Below are 23,154 nucleotides of genomic sequence, written 5' to 3' on the forward strand. Positions count from 1 at the left end.
TGAATTCTTGATCTGTTTTTGGACATGTGTCCAAAATGTCTAGAATGTGACATTTCCACTTACTGAACTTTTGGGTGCATGCACTAAGATGTCAGGTCGCTGTCCTCGTTCTGAGTGTATTTCCTTGCATGTAATGTCTCAAACCTGTTTGTCTCAAACCTGTAACACTTGGTTTCATGTTATAGGATTTGAGGTCACCAGTGTGTTATTTGTATTTCTTAGAGAAGACCACTGGCCTCTGTTCATTTATCACAGTATGTGCATTTTTGATCTTTGTGTATTTTGTGAGTCTTTTGTGTCTGTAGTTATATTTTCTAGTTTCTTCAGTCCCTGAGCTTTTTATGGGTGTTATGTCCCTGAATATGAGTGAATCTGCTCTTTGCATGTATGAGCCTCAGAGGTGGAGATGTAATATGGTTGGTGGTATAATGTCTCAGGATATGTGGTCCCTAATTTCTTTGGGGTGTATGTCCCAGGTGGTGTCTCTCTACTCTTTCAGGATATATGTTACAGAACTGAAGGACTGTAATATCTTTGGAGTTATATATTATGGGATATGAACTCTTTAATGTCATTGAGAGAACATTACCTTGAAGTGAGATCTGTTTTTCCTTGTGCATGTATGTGTTGGTTTAAACAAATATTAGCCCACATAACCTCAATTCCATGTCCCAATTCCTGAATTCTGAGACTGTATTAATTTACCTGGAAAAGGGGGCTTACAGATGTGACAGAGTTAGTCACCTTGAGTTGGAGAGATATCCTGGGTTATCCGAGTGGACCCAGTATAATCACAAGGGTCCTTATGTGAGTAAGCCTAGATGGTCGGAGTTAGGAAGACGGGATCATGACACACGCTGAATCATGAAGAGAAATGTGACGACGGAAGTAGAGTCAGAGAAGGCGATGGGATGACAAAAGCTGAGGACAGAGAGAGAGAGTTTTGAAGATTGATGCACTGCTCGTTTGGAAGATGGAGGCAAAAGCCATGAGCCAAAGAATGCAGCAGGCGGTCCCTAGAACCTGGAAAACACAAAAAATAAATTCTCCCCAAGAGCTTCCAGAAGGAATGAAGGTCTGCCCACACCTTGAATTTAGCCCTGAAAAACCCACATTTGGGCTCCTGACTTGCACAAATGTATTTTTTTCCTTACTTTTACCACCCTGAGATTGCAGTCGTTCCAGCAACAGTAGGAACAAACCTAATACAGTGAACTAGGTTGTGATGTCCTCACATCGATTGTCAGTGCACATGTCAGGATGTGAACTCCCTGATGTGTTTGTTAATGTATGTCTGATGGAGAAAGATTGCTGATCTGTGTGTGGGTGTATGAGCCAGGGTGTGCAGTCTGGGTCCTGGCTGAGGGTGTTTCTCCCTGAATGTGTAGTCTGTGTTCTGTTTATAGGTGAATGTGTGTGGATATGAAGAATGTGATATGTTTGTGTATGCATGCTCTTATGTGAGTCTCAGAGCTGACTTGGAGGTGTACATTGGAGTCTGCATGGTCTCTGAGGTGGTTGTCAGTTATGGCTGGATTGGTAACTCTCATGTTCATTGCTTTTCTCCAAGATATGAGGTTTCTGAATTTTTTGGTGGTATATATAGCATAACATAAGGTCTCTGGTCTGTGTAGGCATGCCTGTCCAGAAGGTGATGTTTCCTTGCCATTCTTTGTGGGTTTGAGTGCTCTGCTCTACTGCCGGTCTGTGTCCCAGTATACAAGCTCTTTGATATCTTTATAGGTGTATGTTTCAAGATGTCAGACTACAATCTGTTCCAGGGGGTTTCCCATAGCATCTAATGTCCTGTCTTGCCTGCAGGTATATGTTGCAGGATTTGAGATCTCTGATCTTTTGGTAGATTTGTGTCTCTGGTTGTATAGCCTCTGGTCGTATAATCTTTGCTCTGCTTGCGGATGTATGTTCCAGGATGTGAGGTCCTTGATTTGGTTGTGAGATCTGTGGTCTCGGATGTGCTTGTGGGGTGCATTCCCAGTTGTGAGGTCTGAATCTCTTTCATTGGTATATGTTCCAGGGTGAGAAGTCCGTGATATGTTGGTGGGTGTTTGTCTGATGTGAATTTTCTGATCTGATCGTGGGTGAATGAACCAGGGTGTGGGTTCTGTGTCTCTTTGAGGCTGTGCATCCCAGGATGTGAATTCTCTGATCACATTCTGGTTCCATGCACCAGGATGTGAGGTCTCTGATGTATTTGTGTATGGTTGTCAGAGCATGAAGCTTTTTAGACCTTTGTGATTTTATATCTCATGGCATGAATCTTCTGATACATTTGTGGATATATGGCCCATTTGACAGGTCCATAGTACATTTCTGGGTGCATTTCCCAGTAGCTGAGGCCTCTGACTTTTGTGTGGGAATATGTTGCAGGATTTATGGTTTCTGATCCAGGTCTTGAGGGTTCTACTCTCTTCTTTGGTTACATCCCATAATGTGAACTCCCTCGACTCTCTGTGGGTGTATGTCTGATGGTTTGAAGTCCCTGACCTCTTCACTGGAGAATGAACCAGGGTTGGAGGTCTCAGACTGCTGATGGTCTTTTCCCATCATTTAAGTTCTCTTGTCTGTTTCTGAATGTGTATACTGGGATGTGAGTATCAGAGCTGTTCATGGATGTACATCTCAGCTGAGTTTCAGGTGTGAGTTTTCTGGGCTCTTTGTTGGGTATATTTTCCAGGTTATTATATCCCTGGTTCATCTTTGGAGGTTATTTCAAAGCTTGAATGCTGTCTAATTTATTTGTAATAGGTATATATATACTGGGATGTAAGGTCTCTTATCTGTTAAGGTGTATCTCTGTAGGTTGTGGAGTTTGTGAGCTCCTTCTGAGTATATGTCTCATGGGAGGAGGCCTCTGATCTGTTTGCAGGTACCTGTGTCAGGATTGAGCTTCCTGATCTCCTTGTGGGTGTGTGCACTAAGAAGTCAGGGTGGTGTCCTCATCGGGTGTATTTACTAGCACCTGATGTCTCAAACCTGTTTGTGATTTCATGTTGCAGGATTTTGAAGTCACTGGTGTGTTTTTGTTTGTATTTCTTAGATAAGCTCTTTGGTCTCTTTGTTCATATATCACAGTATGTGCATTTCCAGTATGTGCATTTCTGATCTCTTTGTGTGCTTGTCAAAAATGTGGCTTGTTGTGTTTGTGGTTATATTTCCCAGTTTCTGAGGTCCCTGAGCTCTTCGTGGTGTATGTCCCAGAATGTGTGTGTGTCTCTATACTCTGTGTGTCTGAGTCCCAGAGATGGAGGTGTGATATATTTGGGGGTATATGTCTCAGGATATATGGTTCCTAATCTCTTTGTGAGTATATATCCCTGTATGTCAGATCCTTGATCTGTGTCGGTGTGTACATCCCATATAGTGAGTTTTGACATACTTTTGTGGCTTAATTCCTGGATGTAAGGACTCTGGACAATCTTTGGTGTATTTCCCTTAAAGGAGGGTCTCTCTACTGTTTTACATGTATGCCTGTCTCAGTTTCCCAGGCTACTAAAGCAAATACTACACAATGGGTTGACTTAGCAAAGGAATTCACTTGCTCACAGTTCAGAGGCTCGAAGACTTGCTTCCTCCCAGGAATGGTAGCATTCTGGCAGGCTGGCAATCCTTGGGTTCCTTGGTTTTCCTGTCTCATTGTGATGTCCTCTCCTTTCTCTTCTGGGTTCCTCCTGACTTCCGGCTTCTGGCTCCTCTCCTGGCTTTCTCTCTATAAGGCTTCTAATAATAGGATTAAGACCATCCTGATTCAGTTGGCCACATCTTAACTGAAAAAAAAAACATCTTCACAGGGTCCTATTTACAATGGATTCACACTCACAGGCACTGAATTAAGATTAAGAAGGTTTTATTTTGGGGGGATACATAATTCAACCTACCACAGTGTCCCAGAGTGGGAGGACTGGTATCTCCTCGGAGTTGTATATCTTTGATCTCTGATATCTGCTGTTTGACTCTTTGAATGTATGGGTCTCAGGAGGTGAAGTCTTTACTTCTTTGTGCCTGTATATCTCGTTGTGCCTATGTATCTCTATGTAGCTGGATAATGGCCCTCCATAGATGTCGATGTCCCAATCCTTGGGACCTGTAAATGTTAATTTTTGTGGTAAAAGTTACTTGGCAGGGTGGGCCACAGTGGCTTAGCAGGCAGAGTCGTCACCTGCCATGCTGGAGACCTGGGTTAAATTCCCAATGCCTGCCCATGTTAAAAAAAAAAAAGAAGTGACTTGGCAGATGTGATTGAGTTAAGTATACTGAGACGGACAGATTATCTTGGGTTATCTGGGTGGGCCCAGTGTAATTACAAGGGTTCCTAAATCAGGGAGGCTGGATGTTCAGGGTTAGGAAGACAGTATTAGGAGACATGCCAAGCCATGGAGGGAAATATGACGATGGAAGTAGAGTCAGAGAAGATGATAGGATGACAAAAGCTGAGGACAGAGAGAGTTTGGAAGATTGAGGCATTGCTGGTTTGGAACCTGGAGGCAAAAGCCATGAGCCAAAGAACACGACAGGCAGCCCTTCAAAACTAGAAAACACAAAGAAACAGGTTCTCCCTGAGAGCCTATAGAAGGAATGAAGCTTTGTCTAAACCTTAAATTTAGCCCCATAAGACCCACATTGGGGTTTCTGACTTGCACAAATATACAGTAATCAATTTGCACTGTTAACTACACTGAGATTGTGGTGGTTTGTTCCAGCAGCAGTAGGAAAGTAATAAAACCTGAACCACGTTGTGATGTCCTCAGACCAGGTGTCAGTGGACATGCCAGGATGTGAACTCTCTGATGTTTGTGCATATATGTCTAATGAAGGGAGGTCAGTGATCTGTGTGTGGGAGCCAGGGTGTATAGTCTGGGTCTTGGCTGAGGGTGTGTCTTCCCACATGTGGAATCTGTGAGCTGTTTGAATGCGAATGTGTATGGATATGAGGAATGTGATGTGTATGTGTACACACGTCCTCTGGTATGAGTCTCAGAGCTGACTTGGAGGTATACATTGGAGTCTGTGTGGTTTCTGAGGTGGTTATGGGTTACATCCAGATCGGTAATTCTTATGTGTTCATTGCTATTGTCCAAGATACAAGGTGTCTGATTTTTTTTTTTTTGGTGGTATATATAGCAGGACATAAGGTCTCTGGTCTGTGTAGGCATGCATGTCAAGAGGATAAAGTTCCTGGGCTCTGTGAGGGGGTCAGTGCTATGTGAGTGCTCTGTGTCCCAGCATATAAGCCCTCTGATATCTTTGTGGGTGTATGTCTCAAGATATCAGGTCTTCAATCTGTTCCTGGGTGTTTTCCCTAGCATCTGAGGTCTCTGTCTTGCTTGTGGGAATATGTTGCAGAATTTAATATCTCTGATCTGTTTGTGTTTGTCTTGGGTTGTGAAGTCTCTGATCTGTTTGTCTATGTACGTTGCTGGATAAGAGGTCTCTGATGTTCTTGTGATTACTTGTTCCAAGTTTTGATGTCTCTAATCTTTTTGTCAATTTTTATCCCAGGATGTAAACTCTCTGATGTTTTATGCTGTTTGTCCACTTGTGTAAGTGTCTGATGTTTCTTGTTGTATGTTGAAGATGTGAGGTCTGATCTGTTTTCTCTGTCCATGTGTAGGTTTTGAGGTCCTTGAGGGCTGTTTGTTTCAGGACATGACGTCTCTGAGGGTTTTGCGGGTCCCAATAAGTGATTTTTATATGTGTTTTTGTGCATATTTTCCAGAATGTGTGTCTCTCTACTTTGTGAGTGTGTTTTTGCAGAATGGGAGGTCTCTGTTCTGTTTGGCAGTGTATTTTCATGGATCTCAGGTCTCTGATATGTTTCTTAAAGTTTGTTTAAAGTTCTGTTATCTGTATTCTCTTTCTGGGAAATAGCCCCAGGACGTGAGGGTCTTGATTTGTTAGTGTGTTCCAGGATGCTAGGTCTGGGAATGGTTTGTGGGTGTGTTACAGAATTTTGTCTTTGATCTATTTGACAGTATATATCCCGGCATATGATGGTTCTGTTTATGAGCATATTTCCCAGCATATGAGATCTGTGAACATTTAGTCAGTGTAGATCCGAGGATATAGTATTTCTGATCTGGTCATGTTTATTGTCAAGTGTTTGAGGTCTCTAATTTGTTCATTGCTCTTTTTTCTAGGATACGGAGTCCTTAACTGTTTGTGGGCATATACCCCAGGGTGTGTTATCTCTGATCTGTTCGTGGATGTATATCCCAGTATTTGAAGTCTGTAAATGTCTCTGAGGATATATTTAAGAGAATTTTTTTATGTATTTACTAGAATGTATAGCTCTCTAGTCTTTTCAGTGTATATCCTTTAGTGGGTGGTATCTGATCTGTTTTTAAGTGTACATCCCATAGTGAAATGATCTTTGAACTTTTGGTATAGGTCTTCAGACGTGAGGTCTCTGTTGTGTGTATGTGTCTGGGTCCTAAGGTATGAGTTCTCTACCATCTTTCTCAGATTACTTCCCAGGAGGTGAAGTCTCTCGTTTAGTTCTGCATGTATGTCCAGCTTGCAAGGTCTCTGACCTGTTTGCAAGCTTATTTTACATCAGGATGTGGGTTTATGCTGCAGGATTTGAGGTGTGTCACCCAGCATGTAAGATCTCTGATTGATTTATAGGTGTGTGTCCTAGGAGTCGAGATTGCTGATCTCTTTGTGTCTCAGGATATGAGGGCTCTGATACTGTTCTTGTATGTTTGTCATTTGTTTGTGGTCTGTCACCTATTTGTGGCTCTGTGTCCCAGGGTGTGAGGTTTTGACCCATTTTTGTTTGTCCCAGCATGTGAGGTTTCTGAGGTTTTGGGTGTATGAACCAGGATTTGAGTGTCTGACCTCTTTGTATATTGCCCAGGATGTGAGGTCTCTGACCTGTTCATGGGTCTCTGTCCCAATATGTGAGGTCCCTGATTTATTCCTTGGTTTATTTCTTGGCTTTGTTGCAAGTATACGTCCTAGGTTGTGAAGTCTCTGATCTATTTGAGAGTCCATGTCCCAGGATGGCAGCCTCTCTTTTATTTGTGAGTATATATCAAGATGTGAGGTCTCTGATATGTTTATGTCCTAGGATGTGAAGTGTCTGATGTTTTTATGTGTATATGTGCCAGGATTAGAGATCTATAATCTGTTTGTAGGTATGTGTCCCTGGATGTTATTTCTCTGAAATATTTGTGGGTGTATGTCTCAGCTTATGCATTAAAAAAATAAAACTTTTTGTCAATATGTCACAGGATGTGAGGTCTTCGTTCTTTCAGGGCATACAGTTCCTAGAACTTGAATTCTCTGAGCTGCTTTTGTGACTGCGTCCCAGTGTGTGAAGTCCCTCATCTGTTTAACAGTGTATGTCTCTCCAGGATGTGAGGTCTCTGATCTGTTTGGATGTGCAGGCAGCAGATGAATTGTCTTGAGTTGTTTTAGGGTGTGTACCTGAAGTCTCAGAAAGATTTCTGAATCCTGGATTCAAGGGCTCTGAGCTTTTTTCTAATATGCATTCCAGGGGTGAGTTCACCGACTTGTTTGGGTCACTGTCTACATTGTGAGGTCTCTGTGTTATCTGGGGATGTGGTTGTTAGGATGTGTGGTCCCTGAGTTCTCTTGGCTTCATTGTTCCTTGACTTGGTTGGGATATATTTTCAGGTGTGAAGTCTCTATTCCTTTCAGGTTTCAGTCCCAGGGTGTGATAGAGCTCACTCATTAGGGGCTTGTTTACTGGGTCAAGGTTTCTGTACTTTTAATGGGTGCAAGTGCTAGTTAGTGGGTTTTCTGAGCCGTTTGGAGGTCTGTAGTTAGTGTGTGAAGTCTCTCAACTCTGTGGTGGTCTCTTTGCAAGGTATGATGCCCCAACTATTCAGCAGTCTGTCTTTTCAGGTGTCTGAGCTGTTGGTGGGCCTGTGACCTTTGTATGAGGACTCTGATGTGTTTGGGTGTCTGTGCCCAGGGTGTCACCTTTCTGAACTGTTTTGTCCTATGGTAATTTTACTGGGCAGTTGATCCAGAGTTTGTCTTCTTATTGTTTGTAGGTCTGTCTTGTAGATCTTTTGAGGCACTTCACCCTGTGTCTCAGAATGTGAGAACTTTGATCTTTGTATCCCTTGGTGTTGAAGTACCTAGACTATTGGGGTATGTTTCCAAGGGTAAGATAGTTCCTATTGTGAGAATCTCAGACCCAAGTATGATGTCTCTGACTTATCAGGGTTCTATTTTTAGGGTCTGAGGTCTGAGCAGTTTGGGGCTCTGTTACTGGTTTGCATCATCTCAGGTGTTTGGGGATCTGGTTGTGTGTGTGAAAGCTCTGAGCTGTTTCGGGAAATCTGTGTCCAATATATGGCATCCCTGAACAGTAATCTGTCCAAGATGTGAGGTCTCTGTTGTGTTAGAGTCTACATGCCAGTGTACATGATTTCTGAGCTCTCTAGTATTGTTTCAGGGTGCAAGGTCTCTGAACTATTTGCCCATCTCTGTTCCAGTTTGTGAGTTCTCTAAGAAACTGGTAGGTCTTTATCCTAGTTGTAAAGTCTCTGAGCCATGTGGGGGGTCTGTAATCTGATATTCAGGTCTCTGAACTCTTCAGGTGTGTGGGTTAGAAAGTGTGAGGTCTCAGAAGTGTTTTATAGGTTTCTTTAGGGTGTCACAACTCTGAACTGTCTAGGGTCTGTATCAGGTCTCTAAGCTGTATATAGATGTTTCCGAAGGTATGACTTCTCTAAATAGGATGTTTCCAGGTTGGGAAATCTCTAAACTGTTGTGAACCATGCTCAAGTTTTGAATCTCCAAGTTGTTTGTGGCCCTGTGTTCTAGGGAGTGAGGTCTCTGGGATACTTAGTGGTCTGTTTCCCAGGGTGTCTTTAAGCTCTTCTGGGGTCTGTATCCAAGATAGGGACTTTCTAAATCATCTCGGAATCGGTGTTCTGAGTGAGGTCTCTGAGATATTTGGGGGTCTGTGTCCAGGGTGTGAAATATCAGCTGTTTGGAAAACTGTCTCAGGAAATGAAGTCTCTGGGAAGTTTGGGTACCAGTGATCAGGGTGCCAGGGCTCTTAACAGTTAGCTTAGCCATGTCTCAGGTTGTGAGTTCTGAGATGTCTGTGCATCACTATCCCAGGAGGGAAGTTCTCTGGTGTGTTTGGGGTCTGAATTCCAGTGTATAATATAAGGTTGTATGGGATTCTGTCATCTGTGTGTGAAGTCTGTGAAATATTTGGGTGTCATGTGACATCTCTGAGCACAAAACAAAAGGCACTGGCTTGCATTCACATTGAGGGATGATGAAAATAAGTATATCTGAAATGTCATGTTTTTGTTCTCTGCTTTCCACCTTGGCATATATAAGTGCTCAATAAATATTAGCAGAAAAAGGTTCCCCCAGCGTGCACAAACTTTTTTTCCTTCGAATGCAAGTAATCCCATTCTTTGGGATTCAGAGCCTCTAAAGGCCAGGTGGGTCCAGCTAGAATTTTATCACCTTTCTATATTTCCACTAGTTATTTCTCTAGTTATTATTTTTTTTTGCTTATGGCAAATGCAATGCTTTTTAAAGTAGAAAGCAAGCTTATTTTAGGTCAAAATGTACATGATGGTGTAAGTGATATACTATGGTGGCAGAAATTTTGAAGATTAAACAAATGGCTGAAGTTTGGGTAACACATTCCTGGGCAGTTCCAGATCCCAGCCTCTCAGCCCACCCACCCCCAATCCAGGGTCCTCAATACCCCACACCTTGTTTTTTTCAATCAATATTTCATTTATTGATGCCCACTCCAGGCTGGGTAGGGCTGAGGGGTAATACAAGAGGAGAACCAGATTCAGTCCTTGCCTGAAGGTCAGTCTTGGGATGGGAGGGAGGACAGACACACAGACACAGATCTGGCATTTGGTGGGAGAGCACACAGCCTCACATAGGAGCACTCTGGGTATAGGTGATCAGGGAAGGCTTCCTAAAGAATGCTTCATGGGGGAAGCAAGGGGTGAGGCAGCCATAAAAACCTTCACTTTTAGTACATTTGTAGACAGGTAACTTTTGAGACCAATGGACCCAGGGTAAGCATGAAGGGCTAGATTCTGGGGCTAACAGGCAGCAGCAGGTTTCCCTCCCACCTCACCATACCCTAGTTGGGTAAGCCATGCCACCTCCACCCCCAATTCTTGAGCCATACCTCACCTTCTACCAAATGGGCCCTTTCCTGGGATCCAACTCCATGGTTTTCAAGGCTTCCCTGAGACAATCCACATGAGCCAGGTGCTCTGCCCAGTGCCTGGCACCTCTTAAGCACTCCATCAATGCACATTCTTGCCCTAAGTGCTATCTATGGCCTATCTAGGTCTGAGTTCCAGCTCTGAATAGTCCCAAGCATCATCCCCCAGGTCTGGGCTCCCAGAACCTTCAGAGCTCCCCAAAGCCTTAGGGGTCTTCTCTGGATTCCTTAAAGGCAGAGCTCAGTCCCTGTCCCACCTATAGGAACAGAAAAGTCTGGACTGCCCCCCCTCTCCCTGGTCAGTGGGTCATGGGCCTCCACTACTCAGTCCAGTGGCATGTGTGTGTGTGGGGGGGTGTCATCTCAGATGAGGCAGCCCTGAAGAAGAGATTCTACAGCTTCTAGGGCCAGCACTAGCAGTTTTCACTGTGAGCACAAGCAGAAACCAGCCTCAGCCCCCAGCCCTGCAAATCTCCTTTTTTTTTTTTCACCAGAGCAAAGATTCTGGCATTGGAGAACCAGGTTTGTATGGGACTGGGAACTGTGAGCTCTGCTGTTTGCCTGCCTTGGGGTTGTTTCCCCCCACCCTTAGGGCAGTAGAGAGGAGACCTGCCACAGACCCCTCAAGCTCCAGACAGAAACAGGTGCAACAACAAACATTTTTCTATTCTGGGGCTAGGCTTTGACAGGCCATGAATCCCAACTGCATCAAGTCCTGATATAGAAAATTAACTTCCGAAGGTGGGCAGGGGTTTGTAAGTGCAGCCCACAAATAGGACTGGGACAAGGAGAGGAGACTCCTGGAGTTGGGTCCTCACCGCAGCCCAGAGCATGGAGCATGTGGGAATAGGTAGAGGCAGGCAGAAGGCCCTGGCAGTCACTCCTGTGACAAGAGGGCAGTGGTGGGTGAGTAGGTAGGCGGCATCAGGCCCCCATGGCCAGTCTGGCCTCAGACTTCTATACGCTAGAAGAGGTACTTGCGGCAGGATTCAGTCCCACACTTGCACTCAATACGGACCCGCTTCTTAGGGGAGCCGGGGAGCCCGGCCAGGCCAAAGTTGGAGTCCATGCGGGTGCTCTCCATGTCCACGGGGTCCACTGTGGAGTTACAGCCAGGGCAGGTAGGAGGGAGGGAGGGGACTTGTTAGAAGGCTTCCCGCTACCCTTTTCGCATGCGACCAGTGAATCTGCGGGGCTGGGAAGGAGTCTGGGATTTGGGTTAAGAGTGGGTCTTAGGGTTGGTGATTTGGGGCTTGGGCCAGCAATGAAGTGTCCTGGTGTTAGGAAAATGACCAGTAGTTGTCAGGGGAGGGAGGGGGCTCTCATGGGGAAAGCAGGAGGGTCATGTAGGAGTCAGGAATGGAGAGCCAACCAGAGGGCATGACTTGTCCTGCCAAAAAGCCTCCCTTGACTGTCTCAGAGGCAGTTAGTTTATATGAAAGGGACTGATTGGAGGCCTCAAGGGTGTCCAGAGGCTTGGAATGAGGAAGGCCAAAGGGAGTTAGGATGGGGAAGGGTTTGTGGGACCAGGGACATTCAGATAGAGTCCAGAGGGGCATCTTAACTCTGCAGTCAAACAGCCTCCCCCAGGAATCTTGGAAGGAGTGTCTCAGGGTTGGGGGCTAGGGGCTAGGAATGAGGGGTCCTCCAGGGACAGTGTTCCAGGACTCCAGATGACAGGAGAGTGGGAGTCAGGGAGAGCATCTTAATGCTCCAGCTAAAGAATTATCCCTTGGTTCTTTGAAATATTGGTGTGTTTTGGGGAGGGGTCCTTGTGCCCCACACCGTGTGCCCCTGCCCCCAGTTCCTTGCCCTCCCTACCTTGCATGTTGTAATCAAAGGTGAGCTCCTCGCCTGCCCAAATGGTCCTTGTGGCAAAGAAGGCGATGCGGGGCAGCCGCTCATCAAGGTTGTCTATGAAGACATTGTATACCTGCAGGTTGGGGTCACACTGGACGAGAAAGAACAGCAGGAAGGTAAGGATGAGCCCAGCCTGCTCCCTCCCAACCCAGCTGCCCACCTGCTGGGGATACCCACACTGTGGTTGACAAAGTGAGAGATGTTGCCATAATAGGCAGCATCCACGGTGTACACATCCTCCACGTAGTCCAGGTCGAAGAGATAGGTGGCACCCTGGCGGTCGTAGATCTGACCCCGCCGCTCCGCTTCCTCTGAGGTAATGATCTGGGGAAAGGGCCATGGGGGGAGGGGACACTGTCCACAAAGGCTCAGGAAGGCCAGCTTGGCACCTGCGCCCCAGCCTGGTTCCCCAGGAAAAAGAAGAACAAATAAGGAAAGAGACACCCCATGTAGTTGGCTCAGGGGTTGCTGGCGGACTTGGACACACATGGGAGCAGAGGCACACATGGTCTGCTGGCTCTGAAGTGAGCCCCATTCAGGGAGATGGGCCTTGGATGCCTGCTTGCCCACCTACCCACTCTTCTGGCCTCTAGATGGTCAGTAGAGGCTAGCCACAGGGTTGAGTTAGGGTACAAATAGTGCTTCCTCCTACTGCTCAGCAAAAACTGCCTAGAACTCCCCATACTGTGGGCAGAGCAAGAAGGACCCACAGAGAGACAGAGAACAAAAAAGACCGAGGGGGGCAGGGAGAGTGTGTCAATGTGTGATAGGGTAGATGTAAAAGATGGCAAGAGGATGGACCATGGTGGCTCAGTGGCAGAGTTCTCGTCTGCCATGCTGGACACCTGCTATCGATTCCCAGGGCCTGCCCATGTGGAAAAAAGAAAAAAAAAAAAAGCAAGAGTGGGAGCAAGATCTAAAGTAAGAGTGAAAACAGAGACCCAGAGCAAGAGAAAGAGAAAGAGAAAAGCAAGAGACCCATAGTGAGACAGAGTGAAAAAGACCCAGAGCAAGGGCAAGAAAGGAAGAGACCGAGGGCACAACAGAGATGGGAGGAGTGGGAGAGAATGACTGATCGAGGGCAAGAGAGCGTGAGCTAGGGCGAGACCCAGTACAAGAAAGCAAGAGCCAGCACAAGGCAGTGCAAACAGCAAGGAGGACCCAGAGAATGAGGGTGGGAAGAGAGACTCTGAATGAATGAGAAACTTGCTAAGAGAGAGAAGCAGATGCAGAGTCAGAAACAAACAGAATGTGAGTGTACCAGACCCAGGTCCAGAGAGAAAACCACAACCCCCTGACACAGCTTAAGGCCAAGACCCCTGAGAGAATCTGAGAACTCCAAGAAAGGCTAAGGCCTACAACATCCAGACAGACAGAGTGAGTGACAAGAGATGAAAGAAACAAGGTAAGCATGTGTGTGAGAGAACCCCTCCCTCAGCTCTGAGGTTATGCAATGCCAACAACTAGAATTTAAGATATCAGTGGACAACTTCTCCTAAAGCTCCTCATCCCTAGTGGGGTCCCCATCTGTCCTAATGAACACGAAGTGGCACCACCATCCCTGCCTCCCAAATCTCTCCTCTCCAGTCATCAGGTTTCTTCTTCGTGAGGCCGACAACTACAGTCTTTCCTAAGCCTAACCAACTCTGCCCTTCTCTGGGTGAGAGTCCTACTGGACCTGAGACTGCTCCTGCCTCAGCCGAGGGTACCCCTAGACCAGGCAGCTCAATCTTTCCTCTCCTGGTTTTCCTACTACCTCTCTTCCCAATCATTAGAGACAACCACAAAGGAGACAGTTATTAAATGCTATTTATTTTTATTTTGCATACTAGCCCAGCAACCTGTCCTCTCTCCAACTGGTGGCTCTCCTATAGGCAACTCACTCTTCCTCCCCACACCTCTTCTTTCCCTCTCCCTTTGTCAGAGACCCACTGCCGACACTGCTGATACCCTACTTCCTACACTAGACCCAAACCCAAGAACCCACCCTGGACTCCTTCCTTGTCCATTCTCATGCCAACTAGTAAAATGCTCTTCCTGCTCTCAAATCTATCCCCATCCAGTCTTGACTACCCTCCGTTTTCTGTAGTTAGGACAGCCACACTAGTGTCCTCACCGTTTCCTCCCTGCCTCTTACACCATCACCTCCAGCTAATGCTCCGTGCCAGCTGCTGATCAACAGTGCCTTTATAAAACCATCTGTCCCTTGGGCCACACTACTTATTGCCCCATATTCCAGCTCAATTCTGGACTTCTCCACACCCCCAACTTTTGTTTGTTCACTCCTGTACAAGCTGTAGACTGGGAAACTTAGTACTCAGTTTTTGAAGAGGAATGGAAAAGAGATACATCATCTAAAGCAAACTGCAGAGCATAGCAACAGAAGCCACAAAAGCATTTTGAGGAGGAATATGTCAAGGTCACTCTGCCAGGAATGCCCCCTCCTTCCTCCTGAGAATATGCACTCTTCCTTGTAACATCAGCTCAAACAGAAGTTACTCCTCTGTGCAGCCTTACTGAATCTCCCCATCCCCATCCCACTCCAGAAGCTGACCACCTCTCTAATAAAGTCAGCCTCTCATGGGATTACGAGCACACTGGTGGTATCTGACACATCTTTATAATTTTGGCTCCTCTCCAACCCAGAGAGAATGCTCCATCCCCATCTTCCTGCCTATTCACCTGCTCTCTGGGTCTCATCAGGAGTGAGTCATACTGTAAGCCCTCCAGGGGACAAACTGTTCCTTCCAGCTCTGTCATCTTTTTAGACTAGCTCTATAGCAGTTGGCCTACCCTGAAAACTTGAGAACAAATCAGTCCCCATCCCTTATCCCTAGGAGCTCTCCAAATTGGGGAAGACAGATGGGATAGAACCCAGCAGCTGGGGAAAGGGGCTGAAGTGAATGGAATGAGGCTCTTGCTCTGCCCCCTATCATGTTCTCTGCTCGTTTCCTCAGCCAAAATAAAAAAAAAAAAAATCCACCAGGCCTGGCAGAGCAGTTTTAGACATTTGGGCCTTATTTCTTACCCACTTTATCAGCTTTGTGACTCTGAGCAAGTTTCTACACCTTTCTGGGCCTCAGCTTTCCCATCTATAGAATGGGGATGACTGACAATAATCCCAAACTGACAGGCACTATTGTAAAGATCCAATGAAATCATAGATGTGAAAGGTTTTCTCTGGCACTGGTTTGTTTTTTTAAGTCTGGATCCTGAGCAGTGTTAGGAGTGTTTATGAGAACTGTATCTTGTCAAAATCTAAGATGTACTCATATTTTATGTGCCCTTTACAAAGAAAGGAAAAACTGCTAATTAGATGACGATAGCCCATCATTTAATTCATTTAATTAAATAAGACTCACTTTAATATTAGAGAGGTTAAAATATGAAGAAAAATACGTTTCAAAATCAGTCGGACATGGAATTATTGTTCTCTTCAGGTGAAGGTGTGAATGCTCTGTGGGAATAGTTAATTGTAACCTGAATTGGGAAAGTACAAAAGAGGGCAAGGGCAGCTCAGGTGGAGACAACTGTTAGTACAAAGGTGGAGAGGTATGAAAATGAATGCCACGTCCAGATTTTAGAAGACAGCATAGTGTATATGTGTGTTGTACATGTCCAACCTAACAACTCCAGGAAGGTCTGGGACAGCACCACATAATCCAGTAAATTAATATTTCTGCAATGCAATTTGAATATTCACACCAAGTGGGATAAATAAAGGCTGTAAATAGGCCCCTCTCAGGTCAGGCTGGGTTTTGCACTCATAGGGGTTACACACATATGTTGGGGTTTCAAAGCATTTTGGATTGTCTGGATTTTGAACTGTAATGGCTAACATTTATTGAAGGCTTACTCTATACACTATTCAAGTGTTTTGCAGTTAATAACTCATTTAACTCTTCTAACCAGTGTATAAGGTGGGTGCTATTATTGTTCCCATTTTGCAGATTAGGACACAGAGACCCAGAGAGGTTAAATAACTGCTGATAAGCAGTGGAGTTGAGATTCAAACACAGGCAGTCTGTCTGCAGGGTCCACACTCCAAACCACTTTGCTATGCTGCCTCTGGGGGTACACAAGAAGATGAGTTTGGCTCTGGTAGTGTTTTGGGGCCTATGGTGCTATCATGAGGACCCACAGGTCTGAGGACTGGAGTCACTGAACATAGTGGAAGGGAGGCGAAGAAATGACTCAGGGAGAGTATGTGGAGAGTAAGAAGAGTTAGGAAAAAGAGTTCCTGGAAGGTCTGACGTTTACAGGGTAGAGGAATAAGGACACTAAGGAAGAGCATCAGGACCAGTAGATGCTCGGGCTGCTTGTGGGGTAGAGACTATTCCTCCTCTTAAACTGTCAGGAACCTCTGTGTTGCAGACAGCTTCTCCCTCACACTGTCAGTACAGCAAGGGTATAGACACTTCCTCCTCTGGACTTCCTCTAGGATTGCCAGGGTCCTCTAGGTCTGGCAAGGGGGTCTGGGCACCCCCTCCTCCAGACTGTCAGGGTGCTCCTGGTAAGGACCTGTCTTCCTTCAGACTGACAACATCCCTCTGGGGTGCTGACATCTCCTCCAGACTGTTAGGGTCCCTCTGAGACTTGGATACCTCCTCCAGAGTGTCAGGACACTGAGGGTGTGGACACTTCCTCCAGACTGCCAGGGTTCTTTTGGGTGTAGACACAATCTCCTTCAGACTGTTAAGATCTCTCTGGGGTGAGGACACTTCTCCTTCCTGTCAGGACAGTGTGGGTGTGGACACTTCCTAATTCAGACCAGCAGGATCCTTGGGAATGTGGAAAGCAGCTTACTCTCTTCCAGATTCTCAGGCTCCCGTGTGGTAAGGATATCTCCTCCTCCAGGTTCCTCCTCTAGACTGTCAGGAACCCTGTGGGGTGTGGACACTCCCTCCTTAACTCAGACTGTCAGTGTCCTCCAGCATGCGGACATTTCCTTCACCAGACTGTCAGACTTATTGGGGGTATGGACATTTCCTCATACAGACTGTCAGGGTCCTCTGGAGTGTAGACTGCTTGGTTTCTAGATTGTCACTGTCCCTCGAGGGTAAGACCCTGCAGTTTCTGAGTGGGAGCCTCTTCTCCCTTAAGTCAGTTTCTGTTACTGCCCAACCCTATCACATCCCTGAGGGACCTATGTAAATATATGGAGGTATTTTGGGTTATCACCATGACAGGGCACACTCATGCATTTAATGGGAAAGGTCCAAGGATGCTACAAATCCCCCAGAACATGGGATGGTTCAAATAACAAAAAACTGTCCCACCCTATGTTGAGAAATACAATCTTAGAAGGTGACACTTTCTGTTGCAGACACTTGCTAGCTGTTCATCCAAACCCATTTTGTTTTCCACCTGGGCAGAGAGCTAAAGAATACTTACTTCCCAGCTTCCCTTGCACTTAGGTAAGGATGCATGACTCAAGTCAGCTAATGGAGTGGGGGCAGAAATGATGTGCATTGCCCCAGGCCTGGCCCTTCTACCCTCCACACTCTTTCTCCATTTGCCAAGCAAAACTAAGGCTCTAGTGGTGGGCTCCAAAGCTCTAAGGCATAGCAAAGGCCTAAGAGGAAAGGAGCCTAGGTCCCCAAGTCACTGTCTGAACAGACGCCGACCCAAATACCTACACTGGACTAGTACATGAGCCTGAGAAGCACTAAGATTTGGGAGTTGTTTATTACAGTGGCTGGCCTGCCTTTCCTCAGTGTCCTGAAAGTCTAGTGGAAGAGGTGTCTGAGCCCTATAGCCTACTCCAGATTCTGTTGTGCAGATTACTAAAAGGTGCTCCTTCCAAGTAGACAATGGTGATAAGACCTTGGTGAAATTAGAAAAGTAAATGCTTTTTCAGGTGATGCAACTTTGTGCCAGACCACATGGCCTGTTCAAAGGAATGCTGCCTGGATTTCAGCTCCCATTTTTCCTCTTTGCTAGATACTCTTATGAAGTCAGCCCCATCTGGAAGCATTTCAGGGTTTTATTTTTTTTAACTGCCAGCATGGTTGTTCTGGTGTGGACTGACTTGGAATATTAGCCCCTGCCAGGATGTCCCTATCACACTTTGTTTAGAACCCCCAAACCTTCCTCCCAGGGAAAGCAGGGAAGTGTAAGGCATACATTGAGGAGAGCTAGGCACACACACTAGCGGCACACATGTTGGGAAGAGTGGCATACATACGCATTGTCCCATCTCCCTACCTCTCCCACGTACTCCATGACGAAGCTGTTCTTACGGATCTTCTCCAGCGTGCGGACACCCCAGCCGCGCCCATCATCGGTACGGAAGATGCAGAGGTCATAGCGGATGCCCTTCTGAACCACACGATTGGGGCAGTCATAGCCACAGCGGCAGCGTGAGTTGCACTCGTAGATGGGCAGCCCAGCTCGCAACCGCACCTGGCCCTGGTCATTATAGGCAAACTTGTGCAGTGAGGCTCCTGGGCAGCAGCCTCCAGCAGGTGCCCACAGACAGTCCTGGCACTCACAACCCACAGCCACCTGGTTGAGTGTGATGCCCTCACCAACCCGGTACTCGTTGATGTACACAAAGGCCCGTGGTGGCCCATCCAGATCCACCTCATTCTCCACAGTGATGCGCCCCAGATGGCTGCGCTTGGCGTTGAGCTCCTGCTCCCACCGCCTCAGTGCCCGCCTCTGCTTGGCCTTCTGCACCAGGTAGTTGGCCAGGCTTGGGTCCAGGTGCCGTGGTGGCCTTGAACGGTGGTGTCGTCGGAGCAGCTCCCTTTCTAAGTCCTTGTGGAACTGCTTGAGAATGCGTACACACTTGAGATTCTGCCGTGGTTCCCAGGTACTCTCAGAGTCTGGGTATCCACGCCACTTTACAAGGTAATACTCCTGTTCCTGGGGAGGGGCAGGGGGACGGGAGCACCATAAGTGGTGAGGACCTCGGGCCTGCCCTCATGGGGCTTCCAACCCAAAGCAGATGGATAATGCCCATACCCTTCCCACCGCAACCTTTCTGGAATGACCCCATGCATGGGCTCTGCAGTGAGGGTTACTAGGTTCAGCTGTTCCCTCCCATTGACTATCTGTCCAAATTCCAACTTTTAATTTAACCTCCCCCAGACCTACTTCCTTCTCTGTCTCCCCCATCTCAGAAAAACATCAGTCCCATCCTTCTAGCTGCTCAAGCCTAAACTCTTAAAGTCGTCATTTTTCTCACAGCCCCCACATCCACCCTTAGCAACTCCTGTCAGCCCCACCTTCAAAATACATCCAGAATCCAACCTCTTTAAACCATCATCACTGCCACCACCATCACGGCTTGCCTGGACTGCAGCGCTAGCCTCACTGGTCCCCCTGCTTCCTCCCTAGCCCCCTATAGTCTGTTCTCCACACAGCAGCCAGAAGGATTTTTATTGACGAGAGGTAGCTGCAGGATACAATTTAACAACATAGATTCTAAAGTTAGAAACCTTGGGTACAAATTCTGAATCTGCTACTCCCCAGCTATGTGACCTTAAGCAAGTTATTTAACTTTACCCAGCTTCAGTTTCCTCATCTTCAAATAAGTCATAGCTAACATTTTTCTAGCATTCATTATGTAGCAGGTACTGTCCTCAGAAATTTAAATGTATTATTAGCTAAATTTAATTTGACGAGGCGATACTGTTATCATTCCCATCTTACAGATGAGGAAAATGAAGTACAGAGGGTTTGGGTAAGTAACTGGGAGTCAAAAAGCCAGGATTTGAACCCAAGCATGCTGGCTCCAGTCTGTTCTATTCTACTGTTACCTCCTTTGGCAACAATAACAGTTTCCTTTTCACAGTGTTACCCGAGGGATTAAATGAGTTTCTGAGAGGAAGTGCCTGGCACACTGAAAGTGCTCAGTAACTATTAGCTATCTTCATCTCCATTCCTGAGTTCTGCATATAAGAAGTATTCTCAATCTTTGCAATTGGTTTGTCTTCCGAGGGAAATGGGAAGAGAGGCTTATTTGGGTGAATTCATTCTGGCCCTATCCCCTACCCCCTAAGAAAATCACTTAAGTTTCCCCATCTATAAAATGGGGACAATAAGAGGGCCTAGTCACCCTGTTTTTTAAGATCAGGAAAGAAAATTCCCTTTGGAAACAGATGCAGGCATTATTAGGCAAGAGGGCAGAAAGCCACCTTGAGACACCCTCCACCCCAGGGCTATGGTCACCCGCAGACTCACGCGGATCTTCTTGTAATCACACAGGTACTCGACTTCAAAGTCATAGAGGTTCCTCTTAGAGATGCCAAGGGCAGGGCAGGAGAGCTTAGCCAGGCGGCATAGGTCCTGTAACTGATTCCAAGAGGACTTGCAACACACACTGCAGCCTGGAACAAGGGGACAGGAAAGAACTATTACTGGGTAGCCTGGCCAGACTAGGGGTCAAAAGGGACTACCAAATCCTGCCTGGGACTTCTCAGGTACTGCCTCATAGTCAGTCATATTCAATCCACAGGCCTTCCCCAATGCCTTCCACAACCAAAATGTACTACTTCCTTAAACCCCAAGGGTCACTGCCCAAGGCTACCCCTGGAGCAGCAGTCCTCAAAGTGGGGTTTGCTGCATGAATTGTCCTAACAGTAAACATTCCCAGAGCTTCAAATTTCCTCTGTACTATTTCTTAAAACTGCCTGCAAACCTGCCTTGGGTTCAGATCAGATCACCCTTCTACCTCCTTTACAAAAGAGAGAACAACCCCCTCCACCCCCTTATCAGTACAGGGAAGGTGGGATTAAAACCTCTAAGGTACCAAACAAAGCATAACTGGAAAGACGGGTCCACAACCTTTATCTGAAACTCCTGAGGCCCAATATGTTTTGGAATTCAAATTTTGAGGGGATTTTACAATTGTAGTTCTAAGTATATACCATATATCACCTAACACCCCTTGATTATACCATAATCAAACACATTAATATTTCTACAGCAAAATTATAAATTTTCACATTAAATAAGAGAAAAAGAGGTGTAGAATAGCAGCACTGAATAGTCCCACCTTATAGTCTGGTTTTGCCACTGAGTGGTGCCAAACATAAGAAAAATATTTCAGTTTTCAGGACTTTTTCAGATTTCAGAATTACGAACAAGAGATTGTGGAATGGTATTCAATTACAGGAAGCTTCCCTGAAGCTTTAAGTATGGATGCCTTAAACACATGCTGCTTTTTTTTTTCACACTGCTTTTGACTTTCTCTGTCTCATCCACACTTTTGTGAAGGGTAAAGCTCACCCAAAGGGGAATGTCTGAAATCACGAACAGGCAAAGCAGTACAGGTTAGTGACAACCATTTTTAAAAGCATACCTGGAATGATTCCTGAGACTACCAAAAATTTTCATGCGACATAGATTTTTAAAAAGCAAAAGATTTCTATCTGACTTAGGACTAGGTCTTAAATAATGTGCTTAGAAGCCATTTTAACAAATCGTTTCACAAAACACTTGTTGCAAGTATAGTCCATCCTTAGCCTAGTTCATCTTTTTAATGCTTAATATTTTTTACTTCCCATTACAAAAATCAAACTTATTTAAACTTGGGATTAAACACTCAAGATATCAACCTAAAAATGTACAAGAGCTTTTCGAAGTTAGAAAATTATTTCGTGTGCACTTCACCCCCTCCACTTAGGCAGGCCTAGACACTTCAATTTCATATCTCCATCCCAGATTCTGGGCCTATGCCCACATTTTCCTCTTCCTTCCAAACCCCCAAACCTACATTTGAAACCTTACCTAAAGTGGTCCCAACTAAGATGTCCAGGTGCTGGCTCCAGCATACACCACAGAGAGACCACAGCTGGACTCTCCTACCCGCCTAGAGTCCCCCTCACACATCCTCTCCGCAGCTTTCCTCACACAGAGGAGCTATCCCTCCACCCTAACAAAATACCAAGAACGTCACCCCTCTTTCCCTGCACAGTGTGGAGTCCAACTCTATTAGAGAAGCCCCCTTCTCTTCATTCAGCGGGTGTTCTCTCTCCTCCAAAGCCTTCCCCCTCGCATCGAGAGGAGACACCCTACCCTGTTGAGTCCCCTGTCCCCCAACTCTAGGAAGATCCCCTTTCCTCCCCCTTCCTTTCCAGCGTCTCGCGTGGACACCAAGCGGGTAACGGTCACCGGCGGCCGATTTTCCCGCGCGCGGGCGCGGCCTCCCCAAACAATCTCCGGCGCGTAGGCGCGCCGGGTCAGATCTCGATGTGGGGCGTGCGCGCACAGCCCTACCCCGTCCCGCGACCCCACTGAGCCCCGCGCCCGCGGCTTCCGAGGCACGCGCCCCCTTTACTCAGCCCCGCCCAGCCCCGCGCACCAGGCCCGCGCTCCCCGAGCCCCATCCTTTCCGCGCTAGGCTCCAGGCTCCCGACTCCGCGGTCTCGGACTCCGGGGCCCCGGCCCGCGTCGCCACCCTTCCAGTTCACCCCAGCCCGGCCAGCGGGCCCGCTCCGCTGCCGCCACCGCTTCACCTTTTAAATTTTCCGCCATCTTTCCCCACGGCTAACGACATTCGGGCCTAGCCGGCCTCGCGAGAAGAGCGCTCGCGCGGGCGTGGCCGACAACGCGCAGCCTATTGGCCCGGGCGCGCCACGAGCGGCGCGGCTCCGACCAACCGGCGAGTCGTGACCGGACCCCTCCCCGCCACTCTGCCGGGTCCCGAAGGCGGTCTCGCCGCCCGCTGTTTCCCAGAGTGCGTCTGCACCGAAGCGGCGGCGGCGGCGACTGAGGTTGCCGGAGGCACTCCCCGTATGCCACTACGTCTGTCTTGCAGTTGACCAATTATGTCGTCAGCCTGCCACAAAGGGGGATTTGCCGTCCTATCAAACTCGTCAGTCAGTCGTCACATTTAGGCCCAAGCAGGCGGTGAGTCCACCAGAGTGGACTCTAACCACGTACAGATACCAAGGCAGTCACTTCATTCAAATCAGAGAATGTCACGACAGCTGTCTAGTCAAAATCCCCACCCCATTCAGCGTCCATCTGTGTCTTCACACCAGCTGTGATTCTCTTAAGGCTGACAGACAGCACTTATTACCAGCTACCCTGCTAGCCAACCAGCCTGTCACACCCTCAGACTGCCCCTTCTG

The 23,154-nt window shown here is 46.9% G+C and overlaps 1 protein-coding gene across 2 annotated transcripts; it reads right to left on the reverse strand.

Moving 5' to 3' along the window:
* Positions 1-3,552: 3,552 nt before the first annotated feature.
* On the reverse strand, positions 3,553-22,773 carry SUV39H1 (SUV39H1 histone lysine methyltransferase). Of its 2 annotated transcripts, XM_077146289.1 has the most exons (7): positions 22,537-22,773; positions 20,261-20,406; positions 18,278-18,940; positions 12,248-12,394; positions 12,032-12,161; positions 3,897-4,102; positions 3,553-3,738 (listed from the first exon to the last, which is right to left on the reverse strand). In XM_077146289.1, the coding sequence occupies exons 1-7, from the start codon at positions 22,553-22,555 to the stop codon at positions 3,652-3,654; spliced, it is 1,398 nt and encodes a 465-aa protein (XP_077002404.1). In that variant the 5' UTR covers positions 22,556-22,773; the 3' UTR covers positions 3,553-3,651. The 2 variants fall into 2 exon arrangements, with proteins under 2 accessions (XP_077002404.1, XP_077002405.1); XM_077146290.1 differs by lacking the exons at positions 3,553-3,738; positions 3,897-4,102 and adding an exon at positions 9,740-11,308.
* Between the last annotated feature and the right edge of the window lie 381 nt (positions 22,774-23,154).

Source organism: Tamandua tetradactyla, chromosome X, assembly GCF_023851605.1.
Source record: "Tamandua tetradactyla isolate mTamTet1 chromosome X, mTamTet1.pri, whole genome shotgun sequence".
Classification (NCBI taxonomy): domain Eukaryota; kingdom Metazoa; phylum Chordata; class Mammalia; order Pilosa; family Myrmecophagidae; genus Tamandua; species Tamandua tetradactyla.